This window comes from Oryctolagus cuniculus, chromosome 15 (assembly GCF_051225735.1).
Source record: "Oryctolagus cuniculus isolate XC-2025 breed Fujian yellow rabbit chromosome 15, ASM5122573v1, whole genome shotgun sequence".
NCBI lineage: Eukaryota > Metazoa > Chordata > Mammalia > Lagomorpha > Leporidae > Oryctolagus > Oryctolagus cuniculus.
In genome coordinates this window covers 73,223,901-73,245,083 of record NC_142881.1, presented here as the reverse complement: position 1 = coordinate 73,245,083, position 21,183 = coordinate 73,223,901, and the positions used below count along the sequence as shown (strand labels likewise).

General features: G+C 40.3%; 1 protein-coding gene across 8 annotated transcripts in view; it reads right to left on the bottom strand.

The window, feature by feature from the left end:
• Positions 1-21,183, bottom strand: part of NRG3 (neuregulin 3) — a 1,154,964-nt gene that overhangs the window by 34,590 nt on the left and 1,099,191 nt on the right. For all 8 annotated transcript variants that reach the window (XM_051832994.2, XM_051832996.2, XM_051833001.2 and 5 more), the window contains 2 exons: positions 12,305-12,407; positions 5,992-6,118 (listed from right to left, as the gene is read on the bottom strand). In XM_051832994.2, the coding sequence (XP_051688954.2) occupies positions 5,992-6,118; positions 12,305-12,407 (230 nt within the window). The remainder of the gene's footprint in view (positions 1-5,991; positions 6,119-12,304; positions 12,408-21,183) is intronic.

The following is a 21,183-nucleotide window of genomic DNA, read 5'->3' as shown; positions in this document are numbered from 1 at the left end:
GCTTCCTCCTGGTCTCCCATGCGGGTGCAGGAGCCCAAACACTTGGGCCCTCCTCCATTGTCTTCCCAGGCCACAGAGAGATGGACTGGAAGAGGAGCAACTGGGAGTAGAACCTGGCGCCCATATGGGATGCCAGCGCTGCAGGCGGAGGATTAACAAGTGAGCCATGGCAGCGCAGGCCCTCTATGAGATTCTTAACTGCTAGGACAAACATCTGTCCTTGCATTGTAATATGCCTCAGAGAGTCTACGCTACACCAGATTGCTACTTTCCCTAAGAATGTCTGTACTGCCTGCTTCCAATTTCATAGATGTCCTATATATTTCTCTTTACATAGCTTATGGATAGCATTTTTGAAGCAAAGCAAACATTCTTAACCTGTTCAGTTCATTTTTATGGATTATTGATATCTTTTCTTCATTACTATTTTCTCTCAAAACCAACAGCATGGAGAATTGCCGTCAAATTGATATTTGCTTCCTATAATAAAATTGTGAGCAAAGGGTATCAGCACATAATTCACCAAAGAGGAAATTTGACTAGGAGTGTGTGGATAGAGATTACACTATACTCTCAAATAAAGAAATGCAAACTTTTAAAAAATGCCATTTCCTATTATTAAAATTAGCAAAAAAAATGTTGACAAAGGCAGAACAAACTGTTAGAGACCTACATTGCCTTCTAGTGCTGAAATTGATATATGCCTTTGTGAAAGCAAAATACTCATTCCCACTGGTCTTGTAAAAGGAAACTGCTCCTGTACTCCCTTGAGCTCAATCTAGTGATACATAGACTGCTATAGCTACAAACATAAGAAGGATCTTCAAAAAATTCACAGAGAAGAGCATTATGAAATCTATGCACGGATCTCAATGTTTGCATAAAAATAACCTTAACTTTTAATTCATTTTTCCATGAATTTGTCCATATGTCTTTTCAATGAACTTTGTTCTTTCTCACTGTCTTTAAATGCCTTCCTCTCAGACCTACTCTCTTCCTGGATGCCCAGTTTCTCCTTAGCCATTGAGTCTAACAGACTCACAATGTCTTTTAATGTATAATCCTAGTAGATTAAAACACATCACAGGGATAAAACATTGTAAATATGCTCTTGAGGGGTACTCAGATATGCATCCCACAATATGCTTCTTTAGCAGATATGCTGTTGTGAGCTAAGGGCCACTGAGAACTGGCTAATGTAGGAAAAGTTCTACAAACAGAACAGGGCTTCTCCTTTGGTAAAGGAGAATTCCACTTGGAGAAATGCATTCCTGCCCTGTGCCAGGAAGAAGAGGACTCTTCACAGCTCTTACGAAGAGAAAAGGCACTTAAATCTGTGCAATAAAGTTTATTAATCAAACCTTGTTTATCACATTGCTCCATGTCACTTTCCCATAACTTGTCTCCCCTGTGCAGAAGCCTACAGCTCCTTTTCCTTTAGCCCAAGACGACGGGAAATGAAATTTAGAAACAAGTTTATTTTGGTGTGAAAAAAATTTTGAAATTCAAGCATAGTTTTTTCCATAATATACATTTTTTCATGAGCTTTCTGAAGAGTCTCTTATGCATTAATGTCAAAACCTTTTAACCTTTTTATTTATTTATTTGAGAGAAAGAGAGAGAGGTCATCCATCCTCTGGTTATTTCTGTAATGCATGCAACAACTGGGGGCTAGAACTCAATCCAATACTACCATATGGATAGCAGAAACCTAATTAATTATTTTTTAAGATTTATTTTTAGTTACTTGAAAGAGTTAGAGACAGACAGAGAGAAATATCTTCCATTTGTGGGTTCACTCCCTAAATGGCTGCAAAGGCTGGGGCAGGCTGAAGCCAGGAGCCAGGAACGCCATCAGGGTCTCCCATGTGGGTAGCAGAGGTCCAAGCACCTGGGTCATCTTCTGCTGTTTTCCCAGCACATTATCAGGGAGCTGGAGTGGAAGTGAGGCCGCCAGAACTTGAACCAGCACTCATATGGGTTGCCAGCATTGCAGGAGGCTTAACCCACAGTATCACACTGCTAGCCCCTACCTAATTACTTGAACCATTACCATTGTTTCTCAGAGCCCACTTCAGCAGGAAGCTGGATTTAGAGCAGTTCATCAAACCCAGATACTTTGATTTGTGTCTTAATTGTTAGACCAAATCCCCACTCTAGATTTCAATTTATTTCACATCAAAATAAACATATTTTACATAGATTTTTTTTTTTTTTGACAGGCAGAGTGGACAGTGAGAGAGAGAGACAGAGACAAAGGTCTTCCTTTGCTGTTGGTTCACCCTCCAATGGCCGCCACAGCCAGTGCGCTGCGGCCGGTGCACTGCACTGATCTGATGGCAGGAGCCAGGTACTTCTCCTGGTCTCCCATGGGGCAAAGGGCCCAAGCACTTGGGCCATCCTCCACTGCACTCCCTGGCCACAGCAGAGAGCTGGCCTGGAAGAGGGGCAACCGGGACAGAATCCGGCGCCCCGACTGCGACTAGAATCCGGTGTGCCGGCGCCGCAAGGCAGAGGATTAGCCTACTGAGCCACGGCGCCGGCTTTACATAGATTTTTAATGAACTTTTTGAGGTACCCTTGTATATGTCTATGTTCTTAATATCCCTTTCCATTACTCACTTCTTGGTTCTAGGTGTATTGGTAGTATGGTACACTCTGCAGGTGTCGTGGCCTATCAGGTAAAGCCACTACTTGTGACACCAGCATCCCAATATGGGAGCTGGTACGTGTCCTGGCTGCTCCACGTCTGATCCAGATCCCTGCTAATGGCCTGAAAAAGCATCAGGAGATGGCCCAAGTATTTAGGTACCTGCACCCACCTGGGCTACCCAGATAAAGCTCTTGGCTACACCCTGGCTCAGTACTGGCTTTTTCAGCCATCTGTGGCGTGGATAGTGGATGAAAGATCTCGATCTCTCTCTCGCTCCCTCTCGCTCTAGCTCTGACTTTCAAATAAATAAATGAACCTTAAAAAAAAGGATGGTGTACAAGTTAATAAACTTCATTTGTTTTTCTCTTGTAAATCTGTCTTTTGCCACAGAACCCCAGTGAGAACCTAGATGACTAGGAAGAAAAACTGATTTTTTTTCTTATTCTCTCCTTTGCAAAAATGGGGTGAATACCAAAAGACACTATTGCCACACCCTCTCTTGAATCCCAGGAAAACATCCAACCTTGCTGCTCTGGGCCAGCATACAAAATGTTGGAGGGAGGTATGCCAGAGAAGAGTGAAGGAAAAGAAAAGAAACTAAAATCATCTGTATTCAAAGTCTTTCCACTATTGCAACTGTTGCAACTAGTAATTAGTTTCTTATAATTCCAATCCTGATCACTCACTTAAATAATGGGCAGGGAGAACATACGAGTGAAGAGTCTATCTTAACATTGGCAAAAAACAGTAAGCAATGGGAAAGAATCTGAACATCTACTAAGAGGGGGTTGAATGAGAAAACTGCAAAATGGACACTATGGATTTTTATGCAATGGCAATAAGTCTGTTTATGGAAATCATAAAACAGAAAATGCTATTGACCACATGCTAGATGGAAAAAGAAGGGTATAACTTTGTGTCCTAGCCCTATAGGATGCTTGGGGACTGATACTCTCTGTTTGACCTAACATTATTTATGCATTTATAAAACTTACTTATTTATTTGAGAGGTACACATATAGATTGTTGTGTTGGGTGAGAGAGAAAGAGGGAGAGAGATCTCTTTCGTTTGCCAGTTCACTCTTAACTGTCTGCAACAGCTGGGACAGGGCAAGGTAGGGGCCAAGAGCTCAGTACTCCATCCAAGTCTCCCATGCTGATGGCAGTGACCCACATACTTGGTTTGTCCTCTGTTGCCTCTCCAGAGGTGCATCAACGAGAAGCTGGACTGGAAGCAGTGCAGGCTGGACTTGAACCGAAAGCAGGCATCCACACAGGATCTTAAACTGCTGTACCACAACACTCACCCTGACCTAACTTTAGATAGGTTACCCATTTTCATGGACCTTTGACCTGAAACAAAACAAAACTATAGATCCTCGGCACAAGTGATTTCATTCACCTGCTTCCCCATACCTTAACTAAAAGATTGAACAAACGCTAATATTGCTCTGAGTAGTTCAGGGCTGCATCCATAGCACGGCCTCACCCTTCCTTTAGGAGCACCTGCCTAAAAACAAAAGTACAAGACTATGAAAAGGACTGAAAGTTTACTCCAGCCAGTACCTTAATATAGGCTCTAAAAATGGCCTGTAATTATGAATATGTGTTTCCTACCCCTCACGGTGTCTTTCTCTAGGACCTGAGACCCCTTCATTTGAAGTGTAGTCATATCTTCCAAGTTCTCTACAGGAGGACAGGCTCCTAACTTCTGTAACTGCCAGCTAATAGACACATGCCAGTCTAAAGGCATCTACTCTGACCATTTCCATAATTTTCACTTCTCTGACTCTGCTCAGGCCCCCTCACTACAGTTTTCCTCCCAACCCCTCATTCTTCCTTTAAAATGCTCAGTAACCCACCTCTGCACACATGGAAGCTCAGTTCAGCTCACAATGGACCCCCTTCTCAACTGCAATAACGCATCCCTGATTAAAATCTGTCTTTATCGTTTTCACTGGAGTCCAGCTTTGTTTATCTTGGACAGGAGCAGTTGCTAAGGAACTCAAGTCCTCCATCATGGTGTTTGTAGCATAGTGGGATTATACTCATTAGAAATCATTAGCAAAAGCATTTTCTCTGTCTCTGAAAAGAACAATCTCTGCACATTTCAATGAATAAAAGTTTAACACAACTTTGCTGGGAAGCAATTCTGATTTATGAATTCCACATTAAACCATCTAAGTACATCTGTTATGTGCAGCATAATGCCGACTTTTTGGGTAATGATTTCTCAGAATCACAAATGATGTATAAATTCCCGGCAATTGAAGCATTTGGAAGGGTGTGAATGTGTCTTGGGTGATTGCCTATTATATCCAAATACTATGTTTATAGTGTGGTCTGTGTGCCTTCATTTTGTGCCTCGGAATCTGGAAGCATTATCTTATGTGGGGGCAAGAGGAATATTTCTGCCTGTATTAGCCAAGGTCCTTTGTCTTTAATTCAGTGTTCTGCAATATATCTCAGGAATGATTGAAACTACCTTACATAACAATACAAAACTGCATATGTGAAATACATGAAATATGTTCCCTTTATATAAATAAAGAAAAAAAACTACCTTACAAAGAATACAGGAAGGAAAGAATTTCCATTTAACTCCAAGTTCTGGTGTCCGTATAAAGCCCAGAGTAAAATTGCTGAATCTGAGACCTTGTCTGTCACTGCCCGGGTCTCAGCCTTGACTCTTCTCACACTGGAGCTTGACTCTTCTTGACTCTTCTCACACTGGAGTTGTCTGAACCTAATACCATGCACTCTTGGGATTCCATGGGTTTATTCTGTCCGTGTTCTTGCCTTTCTCTCTTAGCCACTTGGCTTTCCGATGAACTTTTCAGGCCCTTCACAACCCGGTCCACGTCACAGCCTGCTGAGAGGCAGCCTGCAGCTCCGCACCCACCCCAGCTCTCTCCCCTCCATTTTCAGCCTGCTCTTCTCCATCCCCCACTGCATCTTCAACCAGCTGGGTGCACCCTTCTTTGGGTTCTTGTGGCATCTGCATTTCTTAATTATACTTAACTTGCCATAGGGCAGGGACTAGCGTATCTCGGGCACTAAGCACTATTTCTAAGGTTAATATTCAATAAGCATTTCTGGGATTAACAGCTGAAGTTCTCATTACTACCAGAGATTAATTTATATTAAAGATTGTAAACAAGAGCTGAGATTTAACCTTTCTCTCGTTCATCCAATACTTACATACACACACACACACACACACAGAGATAAGTAGGATGAGTCAAGCAAACATCTATACAGTACCTACAAATATACAGATCTGATCCTGGATGCCCTGGCTTCAGAGTGCCGAGGAGAGGACTGGACAGGAGACTTACGTTTTGCAGCTGCACGTGGTTCTTCATCAAGCTCTCTGACTTTGACATCGTGCTGGATGCTTTGAGATTGTAATTTTTACCATTTTGTGGCTCTTTCAGCTGCTCTTGGATTTGTTTAGCTTGTTTCCTACAGGCATAAAGGAATACATGTGTAAATATTTGCCTAAATTGATCCTATTCCTTGAAGTTCATTCATTCCCAACATCTATACTTGCCATTGTTAAAGTTAGATAAACTCAGTTAACAAACACGCATTCTCTCATTTTCAACCCTAACAAGAACACATCCAATTTAGAGGGACTCGGGTGTTATCCATTATCATCCAATGGTGAAGTATCACACTCAATGATACTTCAAAGGTAGGAGAACCATAGAGCACTGTCCTGGTCATCATGGATACAAGACAGTCCTAACCCTAAGTGCTCAGTTGTAAAGAATTGGAGATGCTATGGAGGATTGACCAGAGGTAAACTCTGAAGCTTGGGCCTAGCAACCCCAGATAACATATTTGCATATTTACACTTAATTTGTACAATCCAAACATGTATATCTTATTTCCAAGGCTTGCTGAACTACAACATGTGAATATTTGGTCTGTTACTATTTAGAAACTGGTCATCTACTGTTACCAACAGCCCAAATAATTTTTAAAGATAGTTAATGTTTAAAGGGCTAGTAATAATATAATAATGAACCACATATCATTTCATGGGCTTTACATGTTTCAACTGATTTATTCTTCATAGTCATTCTATGTGATAAAGCAAGACTTCACCCATTTGATAGATAAGAAAACTAAGGCACAGAAAAGGTAAATCATTGCCCACGGGCATACAGCCAGGCAGAGATAGAGACCAGCTTGCAACCCAACCAATCAGGATGCAAACTCTACATTCTCAGCCCACTCAGTGCTGACATGCCACTGGCACAGATTCCAACAGCTTCTAAATGGGAAGGCTGAGGTTGCTCTAGATTGTTGGACCCCACGTAAATAGCTCCTGCCTGTACACACGCAGTGACTGCTGCTGGGTTCATTAGGAGCCTACACCAAAAGGCTGAACAATCCATTGCTTTAGTAGCTGCTTGCAGGAGCTTGGCAGCCAGCCTCTACCAGCACAAGACGTGGCACCCATAAAAATCTTTGTGGAATCATCTGCCCTGAAGCTTGCTCCCCTCCACGTTCCCTATCAATGGTGTGTGTCTCTTACATTGGGCTTCCCCAGGCAGGCTGCACTATCAGAGCATGGACTCTGCCATCACAGGACAAAGATTACAATCCCAGCTCTGTCTTCACCAGTTTCACTGCCCTAATGATTTCATAGACTCCTCTCAGCTTCGGTTTCCTTATCTGTGTAAGAGCTCTTGCTCGCAGATGCTGTGGCGCCAGGCAGAGCACATGCAAAGCTTTCATTTCTGTTCCTCTGCATTGTGTGCTCAGTCTTGCAGCTAAGTGCTGCAGAGGAAGGAAAACTGACCCAGGGGAGACTACTGACCCACGCATCTCTCACCAGCAAGCCGTCAGTGTTTCCTGCACACTACGGCGGCTCTGAATCTCCAATGCCAGAATGATGTCTCTCTGTTGCCTTAAATATTTATTTCATCTTTTCAGTTATATGGGGGACTTTTTATCTCCAGCATGCTTAGTTGCTTTAATCCAGCTGTAATAATCTATCTAGACTCTAAGAGCTAATCCGTAGTCTATTGTTAAAAATAAGTCTATCAGATGAGCATTTTAAGAAAGCACATTGCAGCCGCAAAATCCGATCAAGGCTTCATTCAAAAAGTAAACAGGGAAATGGGGAGGCACTAGCCCAGTAAATCATCATGAACCAGTAAAGAGGGCCTGGAACAGAGAGAGGACTCAATTACTCTCCTATGAATTAAAATGGTAGAAACACTATCTTTTCAGTAGTCCTCAAATTTGCGGTTTGGGAAATATAAAATTTTAAAGGAATTTTCCTAATAAAAACACCTGACTGCATTTCCTAAATCCCCTTTCAATTTGCCTTCCTGTGCTTTCTTCTCCCTCAAGGCTTCACTCCATAATAGTCCAAGCTAAGTGGTCTTTCCCTCCTGGGCCTGCGTCTTCCTCTCCATAATCCTCCCCTCTCATGAGAACACACTTGTTGTCCATTTCCTGTTTCCCTGAGCAAATGGGAATGGAGGAAAGGGCCAGACTGTGGCTGCAACACAGTTCCAGTGAGAGCATTTGTTCTGGGGAAGACAAGATACATGTGCTGTGGCTAGAACCCTTCTGGCTCACAGTTTCAGAACTAGAACTTTACAGCTCATCAAGATGTACATCTCTCTGGCATTTGAAAAAAATAAGGGCAGTGTGGTGCAAGCCTCTTACTAGGTGGTATTTGTAGTGCTGCAGCGTGGGTTGTGGAGGAAGCTGGCCTTGAGATTGAGGGAGCACCCCGGCCTTGTATTACAGGGCTCCTGAGTGCAACACCAGTGCAAAGGAAGGGAAAGCAGTGAAGCAGGAGTGAAGGGAGGAGAGGCTGGGCTGTGAGTCATTTCAAAGGAGGCCTCAGCAAATCCACCCGGGGCTCTGAGGCTGGTGTGGTCTTACCCCCTCAGGCTCCACCAAAGGTCTAGGTCTTCAGAGCCTGGCCCTGACCTATTATTGGAGCTGGAGAATCTCAGAACAGGGCATGAGATGGAGAAAGGTGACTCTTTTCACAGCTGTCTACGGGCAATGCTGGGACGAAGATCCCCGTTGCCCAAGAGGCTCTCAGCAGTATGTCAGAACCTCCATCATCTGCCACCTGCATGCTTCCCTGTGGTCTACAAAGCTCTGCAGAGGGTGGCAGCCTGCAGTCGGGCTAGGTTGGACCACAGCTTCATCTCACTGCTAGCACCATGTCTCTTCTCCCTCTCTCTTCTCTGATGTGATAATGACCCACCCTACATTCCACCTCCTACAACATCTCCTCTCCAATTCTAGTGTTAGGGTTGATCATGTCTTGTATTTCCAAAAATTCCTGTAGCCAGCCCAACTCTTCTAACCTTTATCAGTTGAAAGTAAAGAGAAAACCTAGAAAGAATTTATAGTTTCCATGTGAGTTATATCAGCCAGACTCCATAAGCTCAATTGATACTTCTGGCTGCATTTATAGGAGCGTACTTTATTGGAGATGATAAGAAGAGGGTTTCTTTCACTGTGCCTTTTAGAGTTGTTAGGTTCAATGAACTGTCAACAAATCCTTTAATTTCAAGAAAGTGTTTCTCATGTCTGCCTTATCATGCTGCCTACCTTCAAATTTTCACCAAACACACTATTTACTGTAATATTCCTTCTGGTGAGGTCATAACATGCCGGGGTGGGGGGCAAAGAATGGAGAAAGGATAAAAGTGGTAGAATCTCCAAGATGACAGAATGCAGCACAGACGTGACTAAGATAATGACAGCTTTGCAGAGACTCTGGGCAGATCAGTACATGCCAGCATCCTGAATAGGGGTTCAACTAAAGCTGCCTGGATGTCAGTGAAAGAGACAGCTGAGAATACTGGATGACTAGGGGCTTGCAAATAGAAATACACACACACACACACAATGTGTGCAAAGTTTGGGGGTGGGAAATAGAAATCCAGGAATTCACAAGAGAAACTTGTACCAGGGTGTTATAAAACTTTATATTGCTCTCAGCAATGTAGATATTGGGTGGTTGCTGAGCGATGCGGCAATCCTTGCAGGCAAAAATAGACAAGTAAAGAGGTAGGTTGATAGATAAATAAAAGTGCCTGGAAAGTGAATTAAAAGGAAAACTCATACTCTTAGTTCTCTGATAAGAAATATGACTCCACATGGAAAAGATTTTAAATTTTGTTATAATTTTTATTATTTCTACATTTTACAATTTTCAATAAACGTGTCCTGGATGGACAGGCAGCACACCCTGCCTGTGAATGCTTCTCCATCAGCTAGGTTCTCCGTTGGTCTCCCATCCATTGTTTGTTTCCATTAAGCACCCTGACACCTCACTGAGGCTCCAGAGATGTTGGTCCCAGGGCCCCTTCGCTGTCCAGAGGGTGAGAGATTGCCAACCCTGAAGACGAAGTCTCTAGTTACTCAGCTGTTCTCTCTTCTTGCAATTCCTATAATTTGTCTTTCATTTAAATGTGGTATAACTACAAATTACACTCTAAAAATAAGTGATTAACTGCTTCTTCATGGCAATTTGCTTATTGTCAAATACCCGATTTCTTTCTCACACACTGCTGTTTAGGGAGATTTTTCTCATCTCCATCTGGGTGCAACCCCTCTTTGTACCAGTGCAGACCCTTCCCCTTGTGGATACCCAGTCTCCAAGCCCCTGAGTAGAAAACGGTGGATGTTCACCACAGCGAGCCTTCCTGGAGAATTCACATTTTTAAAATGTGCTGTGTCCTTAACAACATTATCTCATTTAATCCTTCAAAGAATTCTATAGATAGATATTATTTCTGTTTCTAGCCTGACAACAAAAAAAAAAAAAAAGAAAGAAAGAAAAGAAAAGAAAAGAAAAGAAAAGAAAAGAAAAGAAAAGAAAAGGAGAGGTGATGCTTAATGACATATTAGAAGCAAGTGACAGCTTGAGGATTTGAATCCAAGTGTGGCTGACTGGTGTAAGATCAGTACCACTGCCACACAAACACAGGGCAATTCCTCACTCTGAGCCGGTTCACCACCCAGCAGGAAGACTCTGCAGAGCATGCAATTCAACTGGAACTGCTGGGATTGCAATATCTGATCTGCAATTGCCTTACTGTGTGGCTTTGACAAATTAATACTCTAAAATAAATTCCGACATTATCAGTAACAACACACAACCCTGAGTGTTGTGGGGATTGGGAGCTAGTGCATGATATGCCCAGCGTGCCTGGCAAAGAATAAGTGTTCAAATGTTGGATAGTTACAACTTTGACAGCCAAGATTTGCCTGGGAGATGTGACAGCTAATGTCATGTGGTATCCTGGATGGGGGTTCTGGAATAAAAACAGAATTAGATAACATCTAAATCAATCTGAAAGTGTGAACTTTAGTTACTAACACTGCATCAGTATTGTTCCACTAAGTGTGACAAGGGCATCATACAAACGGAAGGCACTAGTAACAGGGGAAACTGAGTTTGGGGTACATGGGAACTCTGTACTATTTTTGAAGTAATTTTGAAAATATAAAACTATTCTGAAAAAGCTTATAGAAAAGTAATAGTCACTAACTCTGGATGCATGCCTGAGTTTATTTTTTAAGTGGTAATCACAGCTCTCTTTAAAAATCTTCTACCACATGCAGACAGGTATCATAAACTATATCTGGAAATTAATCCATTTTTAGAAGAGCAAATGAGTAAACATATATAGATCTCATGAAAAGCGATTACATATTTTCCTGGGTTTCAGATAAGCTGCAGGAGCAAAATCTGTGCCAACTTCTTGAGGCTTAAGAAACCAAGAAGGTAATGTTCCTTTATTTGCATTTCTTATTTTAAGTGAGCATTACATCATTTTCACAAATAAAATACATCTGTCAGGGTTCACTTGAAAAACAAAAACAACAACATACACGCATAAGAGTATATAGGGTACTTCAAAAACTTTGTGGAAAATGGGACTAAAAGTTTATTTTGGTATAAAAAATTCTGAAATCATGTGTAGTTTTTTTCATACTATACCTTTTCCATCAACTTTCTCATGACCCCTCACAAGTGAATATAAGTTTTTAATTTTATTTTATTAATCAAAAGTAAGTACCTTAATATGCAAAAGGTCTAGTTTTTTGACAAACGAACTTTAGGACATATTTGAGATGTGCATAGCAAGTGGTGAACCAATTTATACTTTTTAGGCATCTTTCTCACATTTGACTAAAATCTTTATGAGCAGTAGTTAAAAATGTATGAAAAGAAAACTTTTTTTTCAGAAAAGGCTATCCCTGGTTGACAGCATTTAACTTCACAGCAATGGTTCCACTGTTCAGAAGATCTAGTGCCTTAGAGGCACACCTTGAGTCCTTATTATTGGCAAGCAATTAAGCAGTACGAGGAACATGGAGTTCTGACACTGAGAGGAGGGGTTACTATGTGTATCAAAGATAAACCACACACACATACACCCACATGCACACACACAAAAACATGCATAGATAAGCATGCAATGCACATGTCTGAAAACACTCACCATGGTCTACAAAATATTCTGTCATTTTCACATGGCTGATGGACCCCTATGGATAGGATCCCTCTGCTCGGAGCAGAGACAGAAAATATAACGACAAAGTGCTTTCTCTAAGAAGTAACCTTTTAACACTTGAGAAAAGTGGTCTTACTTGCTTTTGAAGTAGAATGCTGCACAGAACATGCCCACGATGACAATTCCAAAGATGATACATGAAATTGACAGCACCTGCCTTTGATAAACTTCTTCACTCTCTGTGAATTTGAAAAACAGAATTAGAATGGATCCTAGCAGTATATAACAGCAGCAGTCTCATCCTGGCACTTCAGCTGGTAGGAGACTTTCAAAGCCAACAGTATTTTTTTCCTGTCATGAATAGGAAAGAACATGAGGAGGTTATTATTATTCAATTTATTTGAAGAAGATAGGATAACTGGTTGTTATTTTTATATCTGCATGGTTAAATCAAAACTCACACCCAGATGTAACAATTATGAATTTTACTGTCTTAAGACATTTCACTGCTCTAGGACATACTGGACATACAAGATTTGAAATTGTGGTGGGGCCCAAATCAAAGAGCTGGAGAAACAAAAGCAAGCCTCGCAGGGTGATGGCTTACAATTGGCTTTCTGTGATGTCGATTCCCCTACGTTTGCAGATTCTGGTTTGGTCTTCCTACACTGTGACTGACCTCATTCACAGAAAATACTATCAACATGCATGTGAATACATTATTCAGCCACTCTGTGACTGCCTCAATGCCAATGACCCAGCACACAGTCCTCAGTCTCTGCTGTCAAGGTTGCATCTTGTAGACGCTCATCACAAAAGCAACTTTAATACGACACGAAACATTTCAATTCTCAGCCACTACCATTTGCAGTCCCTGCTCCTTTTCTAAATGTTATCTCCTGAATCAGTTCTTCCATCTCATCAAAAGCTGTCTTCATGCACCACAGGACTTTCTCTTTATTAATTACCTTCATTTTGACTTCATCTCACACCTTATACAGTACAAAGACCATGATCTATGATTAGAGTCACTCACATTCTTCCAAATACCCTCAACTACTTTACCTTTTATCTATTTGAATAAATAACCACTTAAGAATTCTAGGAACTGCCTCCTCCACATTTCTACCTTGAGCAGCTCAGAACTGGGAAAGAAGGTTTCCCAATTTGGCAGATGGACCTCAATAAAGGTAGACGACCATAGTCATTGCCAGTGTCATCAATAGTCATTACCATCTTCTCAGCCCGTCTCCCCATTTTCCTGATGTTCATCCTTAGCACCACCAGAGGAGTCAAACAGCTGACAGTCCAACCTTCTCTTCATGTTCAGATTTTCCATACACTTTATACGGGAAAAGAAGCCAGTATAGAGGAACTACTCTATTGCTAAAATCAAAGATACAAAATGAACTGTATCTGTATCCATTCCTTCTCCCCCACCTCCCATTGAGCACTAGGTTTGAAACTTCAGTATGCATTGCAGTCAGTTTGAGGGCTGTTGAAGGACAGATGACACCTACTTTCTCCTTGAAAGTCACTGATTTAGAAGTCTGCAATGAATATAAAGCATCTGCACATTCAGAAAGTTCCCAGGGGATTCTGATGCTGCTGATTTGGAAAACATTCTGGGAGACTATTGAGTAGATTAAGAAATCTCGGAACATTGATCATCTATATAAGAATCACCTACGGACATTGGGTTTTCTTGTTAATGGCAATTACAGTATCCATCTTGGGCTGCCTGAATCTATATCTTTATTTAAATAAAATTTGCAAGTATTTCTCATGCACATTGAGTTAGAAAATCAGTCAATTAGACAAAGTGCAAGTGCTGTATTTTTATCAAAGACCAATAATCCATTTAGTTTTCATTGTCTCCTATCATCTCAGGATCCTCTTATCACTGAAAATTGAAGAGAAAAGAATGCATTGAAATTCATTGCATGATGCCTATGTTGTCTTGATACCAAAACCAGACAAAATTAATTATAAACTGTGTAGTGTGTCATGACTAACTGGAGTTTGCACAAGGAATGTAGTTGGTTTAATGTTTAAAAAATAATCAATGAGTTTCACCATATTAACAGCCCAAGAAAAGAATAACCCAATTAATTAGTAGAGTAGGGGTTAAAAAAAAGCATTTAACAAAAACTAACGCCCATTCCTGACTAAAACTCTAAAACACAACGCATAGATGAGCTTCCTGCTCCTTATAAAGAGTAGCTATTGAAAGGGGTTGGTGTGGTGGTGCAGCAGTCATTGTCGGGGGCTCACATTTCATATCTGAATGGTTGGACTGAGTTCCAGCAACTCTGCTTCTCGTTCAGATTCTTGCTCTTGTGCATCCTGACCAGTGGCACAAGTACGTGGCTCCCTGAAACTCACGTGGGAGATCTGGATGGAGTTCAAGGTTTCTGCCTTCGGCCTGGACCAGCCCTGGTGAGTGCACTTGAAAGGTGAACAAGTGAACAAAAGAATGATCTCCCTTTCTCTCCCCTTTCAAATAATTAAAAAAAAAAAAATCTACCTAATAGTAAATGGCTGATTTTTTTCAGGAATAAAGCAAGAATATCCACTCTGACAATCTCTATTTCACAATGTGTTGGAGGTTTAGTCATCAAAGTCAGAAAAAAAAAAAAGGGATTAAAAATCATTCAGTTTGGGAAAAGAAGAGAAAAATTGTTTCAGTTTTTAAAGGCATGATCATTTGTGCAGGAAAGCTGACAGACTCTACAAAAAAAGCTAATACAACTTTTATGTAAATTTAACTAGTTTCAAGAAAAAAAGTTGCAGACCAGAGGATACAAAATTGAACATATGTGTATTTTATAGTAATAAATAACTAGAAAGTGAAACAAAAATATCACTTCCAATAGCACTAAAACATAAAATTCAATGAAATAAATTTGACAAAGGATATACAAATCCTTTATGCTGAAAATTTTGAGATATAACTGAGAGAATTTAATAATAAAATAATAAAATAAAGAGAGAGATGTATCATACTTATGGATTAGAAGACTCAATATTATTAGGCTGTCTACTCTCCTGAAGATGATAGATAAATGTAGTTGCAAACCTATTAAAATCTCAGGACATATTATATTTTTGTTTTTGTCATAGAAATTGACAAGCTGATTCCAAATGTTATTTATATGGAAATACAAAAGACATAGAGTAGCCAAAGCTAATTTTCTTTAGCAAAGAAAATAAATTTGTAGGATTCATACTATTTTATTCCTAGACTTATCATAAAGCTATAGTAATCAAAGAAATTTGGTACTGGTCTAATTATTGACAAGTAAATTATTAAAACAGGCAACAGAATCCAGGAATGTATCCAAACATATAGGGCTAATTGGTGTTTGACAAAGATGCTAGTGCATTCAGTGCTGAAAGGAGCATTGCAACAATGAGATTGCAACAATAGTGCAGCCATGTTCAGGAAGATGAACCTTAACCGGAACCTCATAATCTCTGCAAATATAAACTCAGGAGTGGGCATTTGGCTGAGCAGTTAAAATATCTACATCTCTTACCAGGGTGCCTGGGTTCACTATCTGCCTCAGGTTCCTGATTTCAGTTTACTGCTAATGCAGATCCTGGGAGGCAGTGGATGTGGCTCAATAATTGAATTCCTGCCAGCTAGGAGCCTTGGACTGAAGGCCCCCTTACTGGTTTTATCCAGGTCCTGTCTGGACCTTTTTAGGCATCTGAGAACTTAATCAGTGGATGGAAGCTCTTTCTCTTTCACATAAATACAAATTACCTCTCTCTTTCTCCACACATATATATTTATAAATCTCACTCTATATCTATACCTAAGTAATCAAAAGAGGTAATAGACTTTAATGTGAACATTCAAACTATAAATTAGCAGAAAAACCTTAATATCACAGTTTCACAAAGTTTTTTTTATGATGCTATCTGTTAACCATTTTTTTTAGTTTGTTACTTTTACTTTTAAAGATTTCTTTCTTTCTTTGAAATGCAGAGCAATGTTTGGTGGTAGAGTGAGAGAGAGAGAAGGAGAGGGAGAGAGAGAGAGAATGAGAGAGAGAGAGAAAGAAGGAGATCACCCATCCATTGTCCCACACCCTAAATGGCTGCAACAGCCAGGGCTGGACCAGACTGAAGCCAGGAGCCAGGAGCTCTCTTTGGGTCTCCCACATGGCCACCAGAGTCCCAAGAGCATGAGCCATCCTCTGTTGCAGTCTTTTTTCCTTTTTTTTCTTTTTTCTTTCTTTCTTTCTTTTTTTTTTTTTTTTTTTTTTTTTTTTTTTTTTTTTTTTTTTTTTTTGACAGGCAGAGTGGACAGAGAGAGAGAGACAGAGAGAAAGGTCTTCCTTTGCCGTTGGTTCACCCTCCAATGGCCGCCACGGCTGGCGCGCTGCAGCCAGCACACCACGCTGATCCGATGGCAGGAGCCAGGTGCTTCTCCTGGTCTCCCATGGGGTGCAGGGCCCAAGCACTTGGGCCACCCTCCACTGCACTTCCTGGCCATAGCAGAGAGCTGGCCTGGAAGAGGGGCAACCGGGACAGAATCTGGCGCCCCGACCGGGACTAGAACCTGGTGTTCCAGCGCCACAGGGCGGAGGATTAGCCTAGTGAGCTGCGGCGCCGGCCCTGTTGCAGTCTTAGGTGCAATGGAAGGGAAAGTGTATCAGAAGTGGAGCAGCTGGGACTCAAACTGGCACTCCAATATAGGATGCTTGTGTTGCAAGCAGTGTTGTAAGCTCCCCCCACCACGAAGCTTGTCCCAAAGATTTCTTAACTAAACCACCAAGGATACAAACTATAAAATACTTAAGAATTAATGAAATGGACTTTGTCAACATTTGAAACATTTGTTCTTCCAAGATATCATCATGAAAATAAAAATGCAAGACACAGTCTAGGAAAAATATTTGTAAAATACATACTCAACAATGTACACATATATAATATTTAAGAACCTCTTAATAGTAAATCATAGGATAAGAAATTCAATTTAGAAGCTGGAAAAATATTTTAAGAGAAACTTCCCTAAAATACATGGGTGGCAAAGCAGTGCATATAGAAAACACCCAATATAATTAGTCATTATGTAATTGCAAAGTAAAGTTTATGAGATATATGGCATCACCAATAGCATAGCTAAAATTAAAGGCTCTTCATATCAAGTGTTGACAAGGATATGAAGAAACTAGAACTTCCATGCAATTCTGTTGGAAATATAAAATTACATACTGCTTAAGAAAAATTCTACAAAAATGTAAAAGTATATCTGACTTAGGTATCTGAGATTGTATTCCTAGGTATTTAGTTAAGACTAATGAAAACATAATTTCAGGGGCCAGCATCATGGTGTAGCTGGATAAAAGATCTTCCATCTGGGGCTGGTACTGTGGCATAGTGAGTAAAGCTGCCTCCTGAAGTCCCGGCATCCTATATGGGCCTCAGTTTGCATCCTGGATGCTTTGCTTCCAATCCAGCTCTCTGCTATGGCCTGGGAAAGCAGTAGAAAATGGCCCAAGTCCTTGAGCACCTGTATCCACGTGGGAGACCCAGAAGAATCTCCTGGCTCCTGGCTTCAGATCAGCGCAGCTCTGGCCATTGCAACCATCTGGAGAGTGAACCAGTGGATGGAAGACTTCTCTCTCTCTCTCTCTTTCTGACTCTGCTTCTCTGTAACTCTGCCTTTCAATAAATAAATCTTTAAAAAAAAATCTTCCATCTATTGGTTCACTTCCTAAATGCCTTCAATAGTCAGAGCTGGATCAGGCTGAAGCCAGGAGCCAGGAAGTCCATCCTGGTCTCCCACATGGGTGCAGAGGGATCCAAATATTAGGGCCATCATTATCTGCTGCCTCCAAGGTGCACTAGCAGGAAGCTACATCTGAAGCAGAGTAGCCGAGTCTTGAAACAGGTACTCTGATAGAGGATGCCAGCATCCCAAGCAGTGACATAACCTGCTGCACCACAACATCCACCTCAACGAAGAAGAAACTTTTGGGAGTTACAGATATGCTCATTGTCTCCACTATGGCAATAGTTTCATTGGTGAATAATTACATGGGTGTTTTAAAATGTCATTTATCATTACAAAAATATTAATCCTGAGGGGCAACAGAATATAGGGAAAATATAGAGAATATACAAACATGAAACACTTTTTATCTTTTAATCTCTATTACAATTATGCCCCCATAAACCATTCTGCATTGAACAGGCAATATGAACTTAAAAATAAATAAATAAAATCATATACAGGCATATGTATGCATGTGCATGTACAGATATAAATATATCTATATGTGTATAAATGTACAAATATAAATATATGGAAGTATGTGTAGCCTGTTCTTAAAACCTATTTTGGGATTTCCTTACAATGACTTTTTGGGGTGCTTCCAGAAGACCTTGGAAGCATTGATGACCAGGTGAAATGAGCCTGTGACTTGTGATGTTCCTCTATCAACAGAGCCAACTTCATTACCTCATCATTAATTATGTACATGGGTGCCAGACCCAACAAACCAGATCAAAATCTGCATGCACAGAGCCTGAATTCTAGAGCTTAACTTTTCTTGTGTATGAGGCCATGCACTGTACTCTTTCTAAATGTGATCACACATTTTCTCATTCTTGTGTGTGTGTGTGTGTGTGTGTGTGTGTAACTCTACTGGGAACAAATGTTTTAGAATAACTATCCTCTACTCTCTCTCTCTCTTAAGCTTTATTTTCATTTTACATGTCTTTATTGAGGCTAGAATATCAGGAAACAGTAAACTTAAGAGCAACAGCACATCCTGCATATTCAGAATAAATTAGAAGGGGGCAATCATGTGGTACAAGCAAGTCTGGGACTATGTTTTAAATCTGGAAAATTTCAAATTAAAGGGCTACAAAATGTTTCATCAAGACCTTGTTTGAGCATATTGTCATCTTAAAGTGTCATTTTTCCACCCTCACATTTGTAAGCTCATTAAATGTTCCAACTGAACTTGGAAACAAATAAATAGTTCTGCCAACTCCAAAGCATTTCATTTCACTTAATTGTTGTGAGCTGTTAATGACTGCCATAGAACAAACATTATTTGCATATGACATTCTACCCCACCCTGCCTTTTCTAATAAAAAAAGATTTACAAAACTGACAGATGATAATAGCAATTAAAATAGAAAAACAAGAGACACTAAGTTGCATGATTTCCATGTGAAATCTATGTGGTGTGTTTCTTCTTATTTGAACCCAGTCAAATATAGTTGGGGAAAATGCAAAAAAAAATCAATTCTGAGTTTAAACAACAGAGAAATTAAAAATGCAAAGACTGCAAGTGATTTTATAGACCCAGGAATAGGCACAATTTAATTCATAGAGTTAATTATTTAATTAATAGAGTGTTATCCAAGAACTAGCATGCAGCAAGGGTCTGGGAGACAGTCACTTTGGGACTTCATTTTATTTTTTATTTTTTTAACTTTTATTTAATGAATATTAATTTCCAAAGTCAGCTATGGATTACAATGGCTTCCCCCCCATAACATCCCTCCCACCTGCAACCCTCCCCTTTCCCACTCCCTCTCCCCTCTCCCCTTCCATTCACATCAAGATTCATTTTCGATTCTCTTTATATACAGAAGATCAGTTTAGCATACATTAAGTAAAGATTTCAACAGTTTGCTCCCACACAAAAACATAAAGTGAAAAATACTGTTTGAGTACTAGTTATAGCATTACATCTCAATGTACAGCACACTAAGGACAAAGATCCTACATGAGGAATAAGTGCACAGTGACTCCTGTTGTTGACTTAACAAATTGACACTCTTGTTTATGGCATCAGTAATCACCCTAGGCTCTTGTCATGAGTTTCCAAGGCTATGGAAGCCCCCTGAGTTCACCGACTCTGATCATATTTAGACAAGGCCATGGTCAAAGTGGGGGTTCTCTCCTCCCTTCAGAGAAAGGTACCTCCTTCTTTGATGACCCATTCTTTCCACTGGGATCTCACTCACAGAGATCTTTCATTTAGGTGTTTTTTTTGTTTGTTTGTTTGTTTGTTTGTTTTTTCCCCAGAGTGTCTTGGCTTTCCATGCCTGAAATACTCTCATGGGCTTTTCAGCCGGATCCGCATGCCTTAAGGGCTGATTCTGAGGCCAGAGTGCTGTTTAGGACATCTGTCATTCTATGGGTCTGCTGTGTATCTCACTTCCCATGTTGGATCATTCTCTCCCTTTTTGATTCTATCAGCTAGTATTTGCAGACACTATTCTTGTTTATGCAATCCCTTTGGTTCTTAGTCCTATCATTATGATCAATTGTGAACAGAAATTGATCACTGGGACTAGTGAGTTGGCATTGGTACATGCCACCTTGATGGAATTGAATTGGAATCCCCTGGTATGTTTCTAACTCTACCGTTTGAGGTAAGTCAGCTTGAGCATGGGACTTCACTTTAATTCTGGCCACTTTTAACATGAGTGACCTTTATTAACCTCACTTTCCTTATCTGACTAAAAGCAATGGTAACACTAATATGTATCGTGAGAATTATATTAAATAATGCTTCTTAAGTATATAAATCATAAGAAGTAATTCAATAAATTCTAGTTTTCTCTCTAAATTGTGTCCTTTGGAATCTCTGATATTTAGCTAACAAAATACACTTGCTCAGTACATGATGGACACAACCACAAAACTTTCCCTGAAAGAAGATAAATGACCTATGCTGTTGAACATTTTAGTGTATTTGGTTCATTAATGATTTCTTAGGTCACTGCCGCAAGAATTACATTTTTCTGTCATAGAGCCCAAGAGGAGCTTAATAAAATGAGGAAAGAAGAAGTTCAGTGAGCTTGTTTATGAGCAAGTAAAATGTCATTGTGAACAGTGATACAGCTGAAAATAAAGTGGATGTAGAATCAGACAGCCAAGCCTAAATTCTAGTTTTGCCATTTTTCAGTGGTAAGACTTTGACAAGTTGTTTAACTTCTTGATACTTTTAATCTAAGAAATGGAAATACTAATGT